The sequence below is a fragment of the Scomber japonicus genome, chromosome 16 (assembly GCF_027409825.1).
Source record: "Scomber japonicus isolate fScoJap1 chromosome 16, fScoJap1.pri, whole genome shotgun sequence".
NCBI lineage: Eukaryota > Metazoa > Chordata > Actinopteri > Scombriformes > Scombridae > Scomber > Scomber japonicus.
The window spans coordinates 19709914-19729679 of NC_070593.1; the positions used below are offsets into that span (position 1 = coordinate 19709914).

A 19766-nucleotide genomic window follows, 5' to 3' on the forward strand; every position below is an offset into this window, starting at 1 on the left:
TTTCTCTCTGCTTACTGGGCTGTCAGCCCAGCCAAAGTCACATTAAGAGATAAGAGTGGGTGGAGAAGGGAGACCAAATACCAAATGCATTAGGGCTATTAATCAACATTAACAAATGTGAGGGAGAAGCCACAATTTTGGGAAAACACACACGCACGGATGGGCACATTTATCAAGGTGACATATTAAAACACACATTTACCAAAAAATACCATAATGTTTCGTCTGGTGTGCCGCCAAAGGCAGAAAACGAAGTACAACAGCAGATGTCAACGTTTGTTGGATGGCCGGGAGTTGAGGGAGAAAACAAGCAAGTGTAGAATGCTAATTATAGAATTCCATCCAAACTTTGTTTTCTCCAGAATTTCCTGAAATCCGTTTTCTTTTTTTAGTTTCTTTTCTCAAACATCAGACATAGCTGACCTTGGTCAGCAAGCTATGGAGTAAACTATGGTGTAAACTGTTTATTAACATTGAGAACTAATCTAGTTATTCCTAATAGCCATATATGTACTCATTACACAAAAAACATATTGTGCAAACCTGTTAACTACCAGTTTTCAAATTAACCTTTTAAATTAGCTGGGCATAAAATCTTATGTAAAATGAATACCAAGGCTACACAAAAATACATTTGAATAAATAAATAAGATAAATAAAATATAAGATTCCTGAGCTACATATGGATGTACATACATATAGACAATCATATGGGTGCAGAATAACAAACTTAAGACATTAAAACACTGGCCTGGTTTCAATGAGGCGAACATTTACACACTGAGTCTGATGATAGGATTAGACATCATCATTCAGTAGATAAACCCCCTGACGTGTCAGTCTGCCTTGTCAGTCTGGGGCTACCTCATAATCTTATCATGAGAAGGGCCAAGAGGTCTGTCTAGGGTTCAAGTGTCTCATGAATATTCTGAGAACCACACCCTCAGAAAGCACAGCTTTTAATGCCCGCAGTGAGACCCACCATACAGGATGAGACGAGACTGCATCTGTGTGTGTGTATAGGAGTTACAGAAAGAGACATAAGAGAGTAAGAGACAGAAATAGAGGATGGATACGTCTCTCAAAATGAGCCTTTTAGTATTCCTCATTAGCAAACTCTCTTAGAAACCAATGCCACTGATGTCAAGGCCCAGTGTGACTGTGAAATGGGGGCCAACAATCATCAGAAAAGACAAATGTGGCTTTCCCATCTGAGGCCAAACTCCTCTATAACCTGAATGTGAATGAATGATACGCAAGCTATTCATCGCTCCAATAAGACTAGTCAGAAAGCAGAGGCTGCTCCACAAATCTGATGTCAGGTAAAAGTCAACACATGAAGTCAACACAAGGCCTGTTAGTGGTTTTCATGATTAATAATTAATTGAAAAGCTTGAAAGGAGTCATCGCTTGTGGAAAATCAAATTCTCTCACTTTTGGTATTAAATAGTCTTTCTTACACACACAGTTTCTGACAAAGAAGAAACATGACTGGCTCCAAGGACTCAATTTCTAATTAGAGCCCATAGATAATGACACACTAATGCTTAAAGGAATTAGTGAATTAAGGGGTGGACTGACCTTTTGGTCAAATAACAAAACAAGACTCCTATATCAGCCCTTCCATAAGCAGTTTGGCTCTGGTGCTCAAAGCTCAAACCTTAGTATATGCAATATAAAAACATGGTGCTTTTGTGTATAAAATTGGGAATTGTGATAAAAAAATCTTTAGGAAATAAATTAACCATTTCAGACCTGTGAGGATGAATTTATAATTGCTCACTTGAAAAATGTCCAACAACTAATGCTACTTTCTTTAAGTGTAACAAACAAAGCCATGTTTTAGTGGGTGTTTGGGAAGATATGTTCACATGCTCTCACCTTGGTGTCCATACTGTGATCCTTGAGGTCCATAAGGGCCTGTGGGACCACTCTGGGAGTATGAACCCATCCCAGAATACAGTGGGCCCCCAGGTGAGGGGTGGGGGGACATGGGAGGTCCAGATTGAGGAGAGGCAAACTGGGAGCCCGTCTGGTTCCTCTGCATGTTGGACATGAACCCTGAAACACACACGTGGACACACATGAATAAAAATTAACGAAATGCTTATAAAACATCTAAAAGTCAGAGAGTCCTTCGGTAGTGAATGTACTCAGTGAAATCAAACGATGACTGAGGGATTGAGCGCTCAACAAATCAGGATATCAATTCAATTTTTTTGTGTTTTTTGTGTGTTCCCTTTGATGGAAGCCTTAATCTTTTACCTTGGCAGTAGCTCCTGTTACTCGTAGATACACATCTCTGAGTTACAGCATAGACTGGGTATTAGACAAACCACGCACAAAGAGGACAGACTGACATGTAAAAAGAGCCTTGAGTACAAATAAACACGCGGAGGATATTGAGATCACTTTATCACTGACAAAAGCATAGGTCATGTATACCTGGCCTGAGAGATGTATGTACATGCTCGAGTCACATAGGTCGATATATGTGTGTGTGTGTATATGTGAAAGAATGGGCCTGCTTTACTAAAACGGCGGGGGTGGGGGTGGAGGGGGGCTCCACTCTCCACAGAATAAGCCGGTGATTTGACCATGGCTGCTGTGTTATTCTAAGCCGTTCTGTCAATAGATGTGTCAAAGCCTCTCAGGCCCAAACTCGCCTCCACCATTCAAATTGACATTTGGAGCGATCCTCGTCTGGGCTTCACTCTTTCAAGCTGCCCCGTTCGTTTTTAAAACCCACAGAAAGGTCTCCCAATCCACCACAAATGAGGAAAGGTCGCTGGATGGCCATTGAAGGAGAAAGAGAGGTCTGTGTGGGTGTGTGTGTGTGTGTGTGTGTGTGTGTGTTGGTGGGGGGATTCAGTATTACAGATTAGGTGTAAATGGATTGGGTCTGCTTGACTGTAAACCTTGATAGCTATCCGCTTTGTTAAATGAGCGTGCACAGACCGACTCTTTAGTGAGTTTGGGGTTTAGGGAAACGACGGAGTTGGAAAGTGCAAGTTGACACTTGTATAATTCCTTGTTTCTGCTAAGAGAGCAAGAGAAAATGTGCGGAGAGAGGAGGGAGATAAAGGTTTAAAGAGGCCATGTGCGTATTCGCTATATGCTTGTGTGCACATACATGCGTGTACATATTTGTATTTCTGAGTGTGTGGGGGGAGATAACAGAGAAAGAGAGCAATAAATGCTCTGTGTGTGTGTGTGTGCAGGAAAGAGACAGAGGCCAAGACAGAAAGAGAGGCAAGGAGAGAGAAAGTGTGTGTGTGGGAGGGAAAGACAGTGCAATGGAGGGAAAGAGCGATTGGGGCCTGAAAGTGCTTAGGCTGCGAGTGCTGGGTTTAAGGAGTGAGGACATTATTGTAATGTTTTGCTTCCATTAGGGTAAGGGGATTCTGGGAGAGGAGGAGAAAAAAAATACAGTGTGTAATACCGTACTTTAAATTGCCTGGAAAATGGATGGGGAGAGGAACATTGTGCAGACAGTGCTAAAAGCAAATAACACATTCAAGGATTTCTCTCTCTCTGCTTCGTTCGCTCGCCCTGTGCACACAAATAAACACACACACACACACACACACAAACCTTTTTCTCTTTCTGGCAAAGCGAATGAAGCTCTCAGCCGGACAACAACAACAGGCAGCCAGCGAAGCACGCGAGAGAAAGTAGGGGGGGAAAAAAAGGGACATTCAGCGGATTTATGGAAATGAAGAGAGGAGAGAGGCTCTTAGGGAGGCAGGCACTTGAGCAAAGTGGGGCGTGTGTGTTTGGGGTGGGGGGGTGGGTGGGTTAATCCTAGCTAGGAAAACAGCGAAAACAACAGCCAGCCCTGTTAACCGGCACTGTGTTTTCCTGGACTGGGCTGGGGAGGGCTCAGGGTTTATAGGCATTAGAGAGCAGCATTAAATCTCCGGCTTGATTTCATCATGTTGGGAAATAACCTTTTACAGTGCCTCCCTCTCTCTCTCTCTCTCTCTCTCTCTCTGTCTTCATCCATCCACTCCCTCTGTCTCTCTCTGATTTTAACTGCTCTTTGGTGGTTGATGGAGAGGGAGCATCACAGTCATTCCATTAAGGTTACATCCTAGTCTTTCATGTTTTTTTTTTGTTTTGCCCCCCCCCCCCCTCCCCAATGTTGCGTGGATGCTGATTTTTTTTAAATGAGCAATTCAGCTGTTTTTAGTGATACTCGAGAAGTGGCCATAATTGCTGGAAACTATTTACTGTTTGGCCAGCACATATCACTTGTGGGTTAGCTTTCATGTTACAAGCTTTTGGCAGAAAGTCGTTTGCCAAACCTGAAGTGGCTCCACCAAAAGAACACGCACTCTGACTTTGATCAAAGCCCAGGATAAGGTGACCGAATAGTTACTGTGAATTTTTCCTTGAATTAAGGTGGCCAACAATGAAGCATAACCCTGCATGCCTTGCGTTTGGTTGTGTGTGAGAGCGCACCTGCTCACACTACAACAGTTGTCCTTAAGGTTTATTCAGCAGCTGGTGCTTTCAGGAATGCAGTGTGACGTGCAAGGTGTAAAGTGTGCAGTATTCATTTTGGAACAGACAACTGTAAATGTTTGAGGGTAAAACAAAGTTGTGCATTGAGTCCGTGTAGTAAAAGTCTTTGTTTATATCTCTGTGCTCCAAGTCCGCCTGTTCCCTCAGAAAATCTTTCATTACAACAACTGTTGCCGCAAATTCTCGGAGCTTTGCTAACATACCATTTCTGTTTTCTCTTTATTATGGTCTGTAATCTTCATGCATCCCTCACTGGTCTGGAATGTAAATAAACAACTAGAAATACTCGACTGTGTTTCCATTACAGACGCACTGGAAGAAGAAGAAGTGAGCAGCGTTCTTTAATCTGACTGTGATGTACAATTTGGACTTTTTTTTTTTATAGAAGCTATTTTGATGCACACACGCAGAGTCTAGAGTGTGTGCGTGGGGTCTCTTGAGGACATGAGTGCTAGACGAAGATCCTGCCATTAAAAACACACACATATACACACAGAGAACACACTAAGACATTATAGACAGTCCATGCTGTACATACCTCTCTCCTGAGCCATAGGTGAGCGTGTGATTGGCGGGTGGGATCCATCTGGTCCGTTACCAGAGCTCTGCGGGGCCATGGTGGAACCTACAGTAAGAAAAGTCAGGACATGAGAATCAGGATATTCATGTGCCACCGCAATGACTCAACACATTTTAAGGGTCTTTGTAACAAAAGCTGTCTTATTAAAAGCAGAAAATGTGTTTTGCGTGAATTGAATTCTCTCTTCTTTGCATGAAAGCGAGGTCAGTGGAAAATGGATTTATATTTTCTTCCCGACTACCTTGCCTGAAAATTGAAGGAAACTGAAGGAGCCATCACAACAATAAAGGACTGAAGGACCCACTTTTGTCTTTCTCTCTGCTTTTCTTTCAGTGGCACAAAAGTTGTATGGTTCAAAAAGCTTTTTACCATTTGACAGATGAAATAAAAACAATAGGTTTAAGCTGAAGGTTTTATTTTGACTGACACTGCCCTGGCTTTCTCTCTTAAGCATCCAGCAATATGCTTAGAGGCACACTAGAGAGCTCAGCACAATAGACACATGAAGTTGTTTATGATTCACTATTAGCGGAATGACAAATGTACTTCCAGAGGACATACCCAGTCATTCGACCCTGTGTCACTTCCTTGTGTAAGCATTAAAACCAGAGCGATCCCCTATAGAAAACCAGAGCCGTTTGAGGATCATTGATTAGGTGGTTGTGCTCTTTGGGCTGTGCCTGTTCCATTGAAATCCAATAGTGAGTTGAGGGTCTGATTAGGACAATGGCAGACAGAGACTATTGTGGATTGATTTAGCCCAGAGCAAGGAGAGAGACGGCAAATTAACCTTTTATCTTTGCATTCAGACCTGAGACAATGAGGAGAGGGAGAGGCTGGGTGAAAACTGGTTTGTTTGTTTGTTTGTTTTTCAAAAGTGTTAAACTGGTGGTGCGTTTATGTGGATGAGGTGAATAATTCAGTGACTGAATTTAATGTAAGTGGCATGCAGCATGACCAATCATGTGGGAAACGTTGACGCTATTCAACTGTATGTGTTCAGTGATGATTGTCAGCGCATATTTTTACAATAACAGTATATGATTTGACATGCATCTTAAGAAGCAGGGACACAGTGTGTGCGCCAAGAGAAATCATTCATAATACATTATGAAGTACAGTTGAGGTTCTGTATTAACACAATTTTGCTGCTACACTGTCTTTAAAACTCACAATGAATATAAATCCCTTATTATAGAGAAAACACTTCACATCATTCAATCATGCAATAGGAAGTGTGCTGTGCAAGCATGTGTGTGCACTTGTATGTGTGTGTGATGTGTCTGTCCACGGTAGCAGTAATACATGACTGGAGGTGGCACACTCTCCACATAAACAAACCCAATTAAGTCAACATAATTGCTTTGCATAAAACTGCATAAACAACATTTCCATCCACTGGGCCGCCTACACACACACACACACACACACACACACACGGTCACACGCACGCACCCTTACAAAGACGTAAAAGTAATTGCACAAACAAGTGTAAAGAAACACTCTCAAGTACACAAGGAAACACACGTAAGAGCACACAGACACAAGATGGGATATGTGCTGAAATATTGAAATTCTCTCCCTCTCTCACACACGTACACACACACACACACACGTATACACACACGCACACACACACACACACACACATCCAAGCACGCGCACAGACCCCCTGCCTCACACATGAATGGATCCAGCGGTGCTGCTTCAAAGGGAGAATATTCGATTAGTTAGTCTGTCAACATGTGGCGGGAGGGAAAGGGAAACGTCAGTGTGCAAACGCTGAAGCAACTATGAGATAACAGTAGAAACACCAGCTACATGCCTCTATGTGTTTATGAGCTAGTGGTTAAAATGACCCAAAAATGAAAAATAATCAAGTTCCTAGTAAAACTACTAAATGAGTAAAAACCACACAAGCAGTAGCAGGAAAGTGTTCATCATGCACAACAACTCAGGTCAGAATGTTTGTGATGACATGTTTAGTATATTATTATTGTATTATTATTATTAATGACACATGAGCTTGTGAGAAGCATTTTAATGTTGTAGCTAGTCAACAGGGAGAATATCTGAACTATTTTACATACTGTAGTGTTGGGAGTTTACAGTTTTTCTCCATGACTTATACATTACAGTTTTCTAATTATAAGCATACCTGTCAAAACACATTTACTACCTTGTGTGTCTCATGTGTAAAACAGTTCTGCATAAACACTAAACACATTTCATCTATTGTACCATCACTAAAAAAAAAAAAAAAGCTGCTGTCAAACACTAAACACACATTTCATCAGTAATTTAAATGTTTTCTTTTGGAAAACACATTAATTTAAAATCAATAACTCATCTAGTTAAACTATCAACACACCCACACCACAGTGATCCTGCTGGTGTCCTGCTGTCTGCTCTGTGAATGCTGCAAAAAGTGATGATATCTAGAGCAGGTCTTCTGTTCTCCTCAGTGTGCTTTGGAGTATATGTGATGCCAACAGAGATAATGGATGCCGACAGGTCAAACTTTCTGAATTCAGTAGAAGTTCCTGAACATTCTTCACCTGTGAAATGTTACAAATCCAACACATCCTCATAATGAACCAGCCGCATAGGTCGATTGTACCTGCGCTCTAGAAGGACTCATAGGAACGTTTCTATGGAGCTGGAACTGTGACAGTTACATTTTTGGCATTGGAAATAAAATTTGGCATTGAAAACAAAACCTGAAACGAAAAAAAGTGAAAAAATTGGCATTGATGCACATGCATTGGAAAAAGTTGTATTGGCACTGAAACAAGGATTGGCACTGAAAAAAAAGAAGAAGAAAAAAGAAAAAACACAGGCATTATAAAATTACAATCTTACCATCTGATTATCTCATTTTATTTTATTTTGGGTTTTTGTTTTGTATTATAATGTGTTTTCAGTGTCAATCTTCTTCATGTTTCTCTTTTTTTGTTTGTTTTTATGCTGTCAGTTTTTTTTTAAGTGTCACTAGTTTTAAGTTTTAAGATTTATCTTTAAGGTATTTTTTCTTTTTCAAAGTTTTAGCTTTCTCTTTTTCAGTTTCAACTTTCTTTTGCTGTTTTGGCGTACAGAGGAGGGTCCTTGCTGGGCCTACATTACCCAGTATGCCTTGAGGTTCAATAAAGATATCCAAGGGTGATGGTATCATAGCGGAGATTTTGAGCCAGATTGCTGTAATGTTTGCTCTGTTCATATTTCACTTAAGTAAGATTTAACATTTTTTCAGGTGAGAAAGTAACCATGTAGATTCCATGTAGATGTGGTCAGTTTATCCAAATAATGCCTGTTCGTAAATCTGCTATTACGTTTTCAAAGCCAGTGTCTGGATAAGACAGGCCAGTCATCTCACAGCAGCAGCCCGACTCCTGTGTCGTCATCTCGGAGAGAAAATGATCTGATGAAGTGATCTGTGTGGCTCTTTGGTGATTTACCGCTGGCTCTAATGTCTCCACAGCATTTTGATATATGATATACTTCCTTTTGGAAGATAAATGTTGGTCTCACAGATGAAATCTAACAATTGTAGCTGCCACATTAGTGTAATTAATGTGAAGTGAAGCTTCATGTTTTTACTGGACAGAAGAACAGAGCTGCCTCTGGGCTCTATACAGATGTCACCACTGAATTACCAGTAATGGAGGACAAGAAAGACAATAGAATTTATGATCCACATTACTAAATTAATGATTGTCTCAGTACAGAGGTCTGATATATATATAGGTTATATTACGGTACAAGATTTTTGTTTTCTATTCAACTTCAATTTGCATTTTTAGCTTTAGCTTCAATTTGCATTTTTAGCTTTAAAAACACCAAGGTTGCTGACTTTGAATGTGAATCCACCATCAAGCTTCTCACATATGGTGGTGAAATGTGTGGTTTAGTTAAAATGGGTGTATAAAATTATTTTTAAAAATGTGTGTCGACAATAGAGAAAATACTGTGCAATTATGCAATGCATCATGTTTTATAAGCTGATCGTATTTTTTTCTTTAATATTTTTGTAAAAATAAATGGGCAAAATAAACAGATTACCATAGTTGAAAATGGAAATGATCTCTATCAGTAAATATGGACACATCTTCCCATTCATGTCTCTTACAAGTGTGTCCAGACTTTTGACTGGTACTGCATTCATATTAACAGTTTATTATGCTGTTTATACAGTATGTGTATGTGACTGGAGGAGCCTAAAGTTTCTTAGTGAGGGTCATGGCCACTTGTTGCCAGGGGGACAGATTTTGCTGCAACATGGGTTCAGATGGGTGGGTGGGTAGTGAGGATGAAGTATGCTAGCAGGAGTTTACTGAACCCTGAAACTATGAAAGTCGACCTCATGATAAAGGCTAGCCTGTGTGTGCGTGTGTTTGTGTGTGTGCAGGGATGCATGCCAGGCACCAGCTATGCTGTCAGACCCTGTTTGTTTGGATGGCAGAGTGGTGGTGGCAGCAGCTTGTACTGTATGTGTGTGTATGTGTGTGTGTGTGTGTGTGTGTGTGTGTGTGCCTGAGTGTGTTTGTTTGTGTGAGAGTGCATGTTTGTGTGAGTACGTGCCACTATGAAGGTATAAATAGGAAACAGTGCCCTCCATGCTCCACTACTCTCTCCACATATCCGTGTAAATTGTCACCAGAGATGAGATTAACGCAATAACATGAGTGTGTGTGTGTGTGTGTGTGTGAGAGAGAGAGACAGAGAGAGAGAGAGGACAAAGAGGGGAAAAGAAGAAAGACAAGAAACAGAGAGCCTTGATGAGAAAGAGGAAATTGAAAAACAAATGAGAGAGGAGGAGAAGTATAGTTGATTTTGACAAGGCCTCACCCCTCCCTCCCTGCCTCTCCCATGAACGAGTGAAGCTTCGAGCACTTTGTAATTATTTCACTACCAATTACTGTCCAAACAAAGCCTCTTCTCAAATCTTCCCTAGCCTTCCTCTCTCCTCTCCTCTTCTCTCCTCTCCTCTCCTCTCCTCTCCTCACTATCATTTTTAACAAGGTGCCATTAAATAATTACGTCCAAATAAAACAAACAGACTCCACAGTGAGTCCTGGCACGTTTAATCTGTACCATTAATAATTCATATGCTGAATCTTTGACGTGCAGTTCTCCTCTGCGTGTTGCCGAGAGAGAGAAATAGAGCTAAATGTCAGCAGGAGTTGACTGTATTTCTTTCCCTGTCCACACACACACACACACACACAGACACACACACACACAGACACACACAGACACACACAGACACACACAAAAGGCTATGAATAGTAATCTATAACAAATAAATGGTATGGAAATGCTTCTGCCTGCCAGGTCTTCCTCCTCTGACTGGTCGTGTGTGTGGAATTCAATGTGTGTGTTGATCCATTTGTAAGCTTGTCTGGCTCTAACATGTACGACATGTAGCTTTCTGTGTACATGTGTGTATTTCATAAGCATGCTTGTGTCTCTATCTAAATAACTGTTGGTATTTGTGCTTTTTAAAACATACATTATGTATTTTTGCATGTGTTTATGCATGTAAATGTGTTTGCTTTTCATGCATGTGTGCATCACTACATTAGTGTGTGTTCCTTATAGTGTTAGTGCTCCCATAGGTGCTCTGTACACAATTAGCACATGTGGCTATCAGTGGCATGGCAATATATTACAGTCCTATTCCCTTCAGCCTGCATCTTCTTCATCCACCGTCTGCAATTTACACCTCAGTGAGCTCCCAGCTGAGCACTCACATATAAACATACACTAATTCACACAAATGCTCATGTTTTAATGGGAGTAATGGTATCCTAGCATCTTTATTTCTAATCAATTAAGCAGTTTTGTTCAGCAATAAATTCAGTATCAGCATCATTTGTGATTTTTGGTGGGACATTTTTAGATTGTACATGTGCAAATGTTTACCTTCAACACTGACCTGTAAAAGATCATCAGGCTTTTAAAAAATGACACAATCTAACGTTGGTTATGCTGATTGGAGTTTTTTTGCAGTGTGAAGAGCGAGGGAGCGAACAGGAAGATATCTAGAACGAGGACGCTCTCTGGAATGCTGCTGAAGAGTCAAATAACTGTAATTTCCTCTTTGTAAAAGGCACTTAGCGAGCACATCCATTTTCTACTCTTTCCCATGATACAAGGCGGCAGGGCCAAAAGTAATGGGAGTTCATTGCGTTTTTGGAGATAATGCTCCTCGCTAAAAACCCAATACACATTTTTAAATTTCTCTTCCGCGAGGACTGTCGAGGCAACCCTGAGTCTCCTTTGAAGAGAGGGAGTGTGGTCTTTGAAGCTTTTTTTCATCAGGGTTTCAAACGCAAATGCTGTGGAAGTTCAAAGCCGAGGGAGAGTACTTGTGGCCATATTTCTGTTTTGTTTCAGGGGCCTGGTAATATTAAGCTTAAGAGAAACTGTGTGCGTGTGTGTGTGTGTGTGTGTGTGAGTGTGTGAGTGTGATTGGGTGTGAATGTGTAATGTCGATGAAGAAAAGTCAACCAGAGAGTCAATGAAGACTTTTATTAATTGCAGATGAAAAAAGAAGGTTTTGGTGTGCGTTAGCGGACATGTGTGCACAGATATGCTATAACACACAAAGATGCAGTTATGCTTCTGCTTGTGTACTTACTTACACACACACACAGACACACACACACACACACACACATAACACTCTCTCTCTCTCTAACTGTTTCTTACAAACACAGACCCCCTGGAGCAGCGGGGGCCACTTTTGCTAAAGTGAGGTAACAGCAGCAAGCACTAATAAACCGATGTAGAATACAGAGAAAGGGCTGCTTCAGCACCATCTCTTAATACAACCCTTAGGCTGTAAATGCACACACACCTGCACCACCCAACAAACACACAGACACACACACAACCACGCACGCACACACTCACGAGCACAGACACCAAGGTAATATCCGCTACTTGCCATGTCTTTAGGGGAAAGAAGGAGATAAACAGCGGGCTCCAATAATGGAGGTTTAGATTTCAATGGGTGCGAGTCAATGCCTCTCCAAGCCGGGGGCTAATGCCAGTTAACTCTCCCTGTAGGGGAGGAGCGCAGGCCTGCAGTGGCCCGCAAAACAAGCGCTCTCCGAAGATCCTCATTACTTCAAGCGCTGAGTAGCAACTGTAAGTAAAGCAAAACTGCAGCTTAAGCTAAAAAACAGCGAGCGGGATGCGGGGGAGAGAAAGAGAGAGCGATGGAGTGAGAGAAAGCAAGAAAATAGGTGTTGGGGAGGGAAAAATAATTGCGCGCTGTGCTCCGGTTAGGGTTTTCCAGTCGGACGGAGTTAGAATGGGATTTCTCTAAATGGCTAACGCAGCAGGCAGGCTCGTTTTCTTTTCTTTTTTCTGTTTTGGCCGACAGTGTGCTTTGTGAATATAATGCCTGTGGGGAGGGCATTTTGCTGTTTCACTTCGAACACGAGAAGCCATCAGGAGGAGCAGAGACGGAGGCATGTGGGAGCGGGGGAAAAAAGAGTGGGGCTGTGGAGGAGGTGATGGGGGTGTTGATGTGTTGCATGGGGATGGGAAAGAGAAGAGTGTGTGTGTGTGTGTGTTGGGGGGTGGGGGGGTGGGGGGGGGGGGCGGCGGCAGAAGTAGAGAAAGAGAGCTGGAGGAGAGATGTGGAGAAATGAGAGGGAGGAACAGAGGCAAGAATGTGGATGGAAAATTCAGCCTTGTTCCTCAGTGGGAGGCCTGTACCACAGCAACGCTCAGAGCGAAGAAAGCAGCAGAGACAAACAGAGATAGGGAGGAAAGGGTGGGGACGAGGGAACGTGAGACACAAGAGAGAACATAAGAGAAAGCGAGCATGATAAAAATAATGAGAGAGAGAAAGGGAGAGGGGACAGGGACAGCCACAGGCAGTGTTCCCACCACGCAGCCTCTCAGGGAGTGGTGTGACTAGAAAACTTGCCCGGTTCCACACACTCAACACTGCAAAAACACACTTGCATAAAAATTCAACCCCCCTACTCTCTCTCTTTCTCTTTCTCTCTCTCATAGCTTTCTTGTAATAACTTTTACCACTAACAGAGTCAAAATAAGTTTTTTGGCTGAGCTTCCCCGCGGCATCTTTTCTGGTCCGATATTTCGCTGCTTGCAAATGAGTTCCTCTCTCGTCGGGGAAGTCGTTTACTGACATTGTTTTTTTTTTTTTTTAAATGGCCACATTTAAGCATGCAAATCTGGTCTGAGGTCATCACTACTGTTCCTTCCAGGCGTCTGTGCTTGAACTTTGACCTTGGTATGGAAGAAGACCAACACCACTGCAAACTCCTGTGGTTCTCATTACCATAATTTCAGACAGAAATATATTTTCTTAAATGAAAAACTTAATGCAAACCACAGGCGAGGCTGGGGGATGATGTAAAGGACAAGAGCAGATGTAAAGCCAGATTCGTAGGGAAGGACCCTTGAGCGAACAAACTGGACAGGACCTGGCCTTCCCTCCCTCTCTGTCTCCCACCCTCTATCTATCCCTCCTTCCCCTCTCCCTCCTCCACTCGCCCTGACCTCTCTGTCCTTTTCTAGGCCCTGGAAGCACTTGAAGCGAAGCGCAGATAAACAGCTTAAACTCTCCCGAGCACTCGCCCGCAAGCTCCAATCACCTCTTTAGAAGAAAATAAAAACTTGGAGGGGTGAGGAAAGATGAGGGAGGAGGGGAGAGGGGAGAGGGGAAGCAGGGAGGGCAGACAGGCACTATTAACTGGACCTCGGAGGGCCCCGGTGGAGAGAGAAGAAGAGAGAGAGCGAGAGAGGAAAAATAGAAGAGAGAGAGAGAGAGAGAGATGAGTATTTGTGATTTTCTGCAGCAGATAGAGCGAGCTGGGCCGTGGAGGGGTGTGGATGTGCTCTGTGTCAATTAGTGGCTGCAAAATGTGGAAAAGTATTGCAGTTTGGCCTTCAAAGGCTAGCACACAGACACAAATGTGTAAACACAAGCGCACACACACACACACACACACACACACACATGAAAATACCACCGAAAACTGAGAAGATCTGAAAATGAGCACAAACACAGACAGTGCCAATGTAGTTTACTTTGTTTCTCTTACAGCCTTCTGGTCTAAAACAAACACATCGCCATGGTGACAGGGATATGAGGTTACTACTTATTTTCTAAGTGGTTAAAAATGTCTTTATTTAAAAAGAAAAAATTTAAATGAGTTCTGATAAAACAATATCCTGTTCCCTTTACTCAGTTTAACAGTATCTCTGTGTGAGCACAGACAAAGAGCAAATTAAAAGAAAAACCTGAGTAAATAAGTGCAGAAACAAAAGCTAAATGCCTCTATTAAGGGCACGAGGGGTCACTAATGGTTTGGTGATTATGAAAATGATGTGAATCATATGCTATGGTGTTGACAGTTACAAGATCTCCACCCAGTTGATCATCTATTGGAGCATCACTGAAGAGTATATTTTGTTGAGGCAGAGATTTATTGAGGGATTTTCCCCTCACACAACGGCAAGAGTGTGTCTCTGCACCTTATCAAATCCATCCTATCAGTGTCGGCAAACCAAGCCGATGACAACTGCGTTTTCCGTGCTCTGTTTGTGTAAAGTTTGATTTAATATGTATCAGGTTCAGCCTGGTAATGGATATGTTTTCGACTCATTTTTCGTAGAAGTGACAGCCATACTGAGGCTGACAGGAAGTGACGCCATACTGACAGGCTGTCAACCTGGCGACAACTTGTCAAAGCGTCCCATGCACACACTCCAAACCCCACAAACAACACGTTATCCACATCTAGAAATATCCAGGAAATGCGGGGAATGGACACCTGAACACACTCATACAAATCTGCATTTTTGTTGGATTCTGTGGCTGCTGCCGTTAAGACAATATAAACTTGGAGACACCAGAGGCTCAACTTTTTCAAGACCTTGTGTTCGGTAGTTTGACTCTCTCTCCCACAGTTCACAGTCAGTGATGGAAGCTCGAATGCCAGCGCTCTGTTCCACCCCACATCCATCCGGATGAGAGACGAATGTCTGCTTGCCTTGTCCCAGATGTCTCATGGAAGGAGACAAATATTCTGAGGATGCACTGAATTGCTTCAGAGACACTGGGAGGAAGGTTGTGTGTGTGTGTGTGTGTGAGAGAGAGCTCGTTTTTGCACGCCTGTGTGTGTGTGTGTGTGTGTGTGTGTGTGCACACGAGGTGGAGGAAGAGGAGGGGGAGGTTGGCGGTTGAGCAATGTGATTTCTGCTCGACTGTCACAAATCTAGCGCAACAGGAAAATCAATTTGGCCCTGTGTGTGCCTTTTTGGCTCCGGGAGAGAATCCAAATAGCAAGGCGAGGCCCGGATAATGTTACAGTGTATTGGATTTGCTTCATGGAGAGACGGGGAGAGAGAGAAAGAGAGAGAGTAAGAGAGATAGAGACAGAGAGAGAGATAGAGAGAGGGGGACTGAGAGAGAGAAAGAGAGAGAGGAGGGAGAAAGACGAACAGAAGTGTGGAGACGAGGGAATCACAGGCGTGCCATGCAGCTCCGACAAGATAGATTTGTGCAAGTGCATGGGTGTATGATAGGCTGGCAAAATCTGTCAGTCTTCCCCTCTCTCTGTCACTCTGTCTGGCTCTTTCACACACACATGCACACACACACATGCACGCACACAAGCAAACACAGACAACACTGTCACTCAAAGCCAGAGAGCATATATAAGTGATTTATATGTGGAACCATATATGCCCAGTGTGAAACCATGAAATACTCAGTTTGTAAGTATGTGTGCTCATATGCTGTTATGTATGCTTTACCTTCCTTCTGTATCATTTTTTGGTGTGTGTGTGTGTGTGTGTGTGTGTGTGTGTGTGTGTGTGTTTGACAGCCAGGTGAAAGGATGACATGATGAAATTGCTTCTCTCTGACCGCTGTCAAGGGTAGCGTGTGTCCCGTGAGTGTTCAGCCGTGTGACATGTCGCATCACTCCACCGACTGAGGCTGGCTGGCGAGACACACACACACACACACACACACAAACGCACCCAATTTTGCTGCTATGACTGTACATTTGACTTTATTTAGTGTCTTTTCTTTGGACTTTGGGTACATAATTAACCAATAAGCAATATGACAACACAGCTACAATTGCGTTTAACAAGAGAAAAAATGTCAAACTACCTCAAACATCAATGTTCACAATGGATTCTGACATTAGCTGCGGGGCAGAATCATAGCAGAGCCAGCGATACAGTACCACTTTCTCCACTGAAAGTATCCTTAATGGACCAGAATGCAATGCAGCCGTGAGATTTGTTGTGTTTTGACTGTTTTCTTGAGTGAAGCTCAACGTAGTGAGGATAAAAACTGTTCTGGTTTTCACACTAATTAATCAGCTTATTAGTGTTTGGCTTGTTTTGATGAATTATTGGACACTGTTGTTCACAAAACTGGTTTGAATAATGAAGAAGGTGTTTTTTTTTTTATTTATAGATGCAGAGGTAATATTAGTGGGAGTAAGGAACGAATCTCCGAAAACACACACACACACACACACACACACACACACAAACAGTGTTGCTTACTTTCTTTTTTACTTGCTCCTCTCTTCACTGACTTGTACCGAACTAAAACGACAACAGCAACCAAAGTGTCCTAACTTGTGATGAAGTGTTAGAAAGCGGAGCGTTAGTAATCAGATGTGTGCTAACCACATTAGTTCTCCTGTGTCTCTCTTAGGCTGGATGCTCCTTGATCTAATTCAAACTGATTGTAGTACAGCCGCTAAAACATGCCAGATGTTACTCACTGCTCCACGCTTTATCACCATTTATTTGGCGTGGGGAATATTTTTAAATATTTTCTTATTAATCATGTCCCAGCGATCGGTTTCGCTTCCCATCTTTGCCGCCTCATTCCGGATTCTCGTCAAGATTCTTGGCACGGGCGCCTGGAAAACCACAGTCCCAGTTTTTCATTAGTGTCAATCATTCTGGTAAGCTGCTGCAAGGAGGAGAAGGAGGAGCTGGCATCACGGTGGTCGTGTTTAGATGGTAACCCTAGATTGGTGAAAGATCTCGGGAGAGGGATCATTTTAATTCAAACCATGACCTTTCCCTAACCAGATCTTAACTACAGCGTTGTCACATCATGAAACATAATTATTTTCTACAATGACAAACAACGCATATAATTAAGGAATAATGTGAGTAAATGTTCCAAGAGTTTCGAAAATCTAGGGTTACCAACCAAACACCATCCATCAGGATTTGACTCAAGACATTTTGCCCCGCCTTGTCAGAGTGATTGACAGGTCTGAGATATGCTGATATGCCGGTCAGCCACTCAGTCGGGCAGAGAGGTGGCTGGATGACAGGGGAAGGTCGGGCGGGAACGACGTGCACGCACACGTGCACACACATTCACAGGCCTGTCGGAAGCGAATCAAATCCACACTCTTTTATTATGCTCAGTGTTTATCTAAATGGTTATGTGCTCTGCTATGGCCTCAGGAGACAGACAGACACACCGTGCGCTGTCTGATAATCCTGTTGGTGCCTTGTTTGGTCTGCCATGTCTTGGATAAGACTACAAATCAGATGAGAGGTCCTCCACTACCAGTCAGTCTCAATTCATTAACATTCAGAGTGGAGAGGAAATATTGTCCGGACATAAATGTTGGAAATACTTATGCCATCCACAGGTAGTAGGGAGATGGACTTCATTGAAATTCCACTGCAATGTAGTGATGCGCTTCTACAACGCCATGATCAAAGACTTAACAAATCCCTACTATGCAAGGACAAAAACTGTGTCAAGAAAATGAATGAGACATATTCCATGAAGTGCTCTGCACTAAGCTGTAATATTCTTCAGTAGTCTAAATTAGTTTTTGACATGGACCAGAGATATCAAAGTCTAGACATGCTGGATTGATATTATTTGGTCTTCTGCTGCAGCGTGCACTCAGCCTCATCCTCTGTCTAAACTGGCAGAATGAAAATTGATCTGGATAGATTATACAGTGAGTTGGAGATAAGAAAAAAAAGATATGCTATTGAAGCAGGATGTTGCCACCTTTATGTTTTGGGTCATCTGGTTCCAAAAAGAGGTCATACCAAGCTCAGTTTATACATGTGTATAATATGATGGGCAATCACATTTAATTAAAACACTGATTAAGGACAGAAAAAATTAACTTCCCCTTTGTGACCCTATTTTTTCCTGGTCTGGTTTATTTGTTTACAAAATGCAAAAGCTTTAGCGTGGCAATAGAAGGGGCAAAACATGCACACATGTAAATGTTGTTATGTTGTTATTCCAGGAAACTAGTATACGTATTCTGCTTCAGGGTAAGTTTTCCTCATGACCTTTTTAAAATCCTCTTTAAATGCACATATTTAAAAAACAAATGAAATCAGGCTTAGGTCTTGAAATAGCAAAATAAATGGAAAGGTCAAGCAGAAATGTAGGTGTGATAACTGCAAAATGCTTACAGCAGCAACAAGTTTACTAATAGTGCTCCCTGAAAGACACGTCAAATATTATATTCAAAGAGGTTATCAACACGGAATCACACGGTCCTGGCCACGCCCCAATCAGTGATGTCACAGCAGCTATTTTTCATCAGCTGTCAAAGTTAATACACCTGATGTGACATCACTGACTGCATAATTTGCTTTCAAAGAGCAGCTTCTTGTTTGATGGCACAAAGCAATTTCCCTTTAAGCTGTAAAGCAATTTTGTCAATTTCCCAGGGAATATACAACATGGTGGTACACGATGTAAAATGCAGTGTGATGTCTGGTTCAGGCTGCAAATCTTCCCAGTGATCGGCTTGTTCGTTTGTGGTGATTAAACTAATAAAGTTAGCAAGCTACAAGTTGCACCTTTCATCAAGCTGTAATCACATTATCATGAAGCATATGTGCATACTTTTAGAGGATCTGATGGGAACTCTACCTGGTGCGGTGGTGTTGGCAGAGGGTCCACTGGCAGGAGAGATGGGCCCAGAGCCTGATCGGGACTGCTGGGACTGAGTGGAGCCTGCAGGCGAGCCCACAGGGGAGGGAGAGGGCCCGCTCCTCTGGCTGTGGAGGTGTGGGGAGGCGTGGGGGGAGAAAGGGGACTGTCCCTGGTTACTGGCGCCTCCTTGCTCCCCTTGGCTACTACTGCTGCTGCTGGAGGAGCCGCCGGCGCTGACCGTTGAGCCCAGACCAGACTCTGTCCCTGTGGGGAGGTCATCAATGGAGCCAGACAGATCCTGGAACAGAAGGATTTACAGTTAGTATTTATGAAGCTCAACCAAGCATTTGATGAGAGGCGACATGCAGCAGGTGGAAAATTTAAACATAAGCTCAAGCAAGTGCAACATTTTTTTTACCGTTAAAATATAAAAAAACAGAAGACTACTTCAAAAATTTCAGCATGGGTGAGATATGATTGTTTGGCTGAAACACTTGATTGTATAGTATATAAAAGCTGTTTGTGAAAAGTGAAAAAGCAAAACACAATTCGGGAGAGGAGCAAAAACATTACACACAGAATAAACTACTACTACTGTACACTCGCTGCAATGGTGAAAATGAATTGTTATGGGCTTTCATTCAGACCAAGGGTGAGTTCATATTACAGTTTTCATTCCCTGTGGTGAGAGGAGGACTGTGTATTTGT

General features: G+C 42.5%; 1 protein-coding gene across 1 annotated transcript in view; it reads right to left on the reverse strand.

The window, feature by feature from the left end:
• LOC128374962 (AT-rich interactive domain-containing protein 1B-like) overlaps positions 1-19766 on the reverse strand; it is a 177445-nt gene that overhangs the window by 33125 nt on the left and 124554 nt on the right. Inside the window, exons 5-7 of the mRNA XM_053335180.1 lie at positions 19056-19356; positions 5066-5152; positions 1882-2061 (exon numbers count right to left, since the gene is read on the reverse strand). Coding sequence (XP_053191155.1) covers positions 1882-2061; positions 5066-5152; positions 19056-19356 — 568 coding nt within the window. The remainder of the gene's footprint in view (positions 1-1881; positions 2062-5065; positions 5153-19055; positions 19357-19766) is intronic.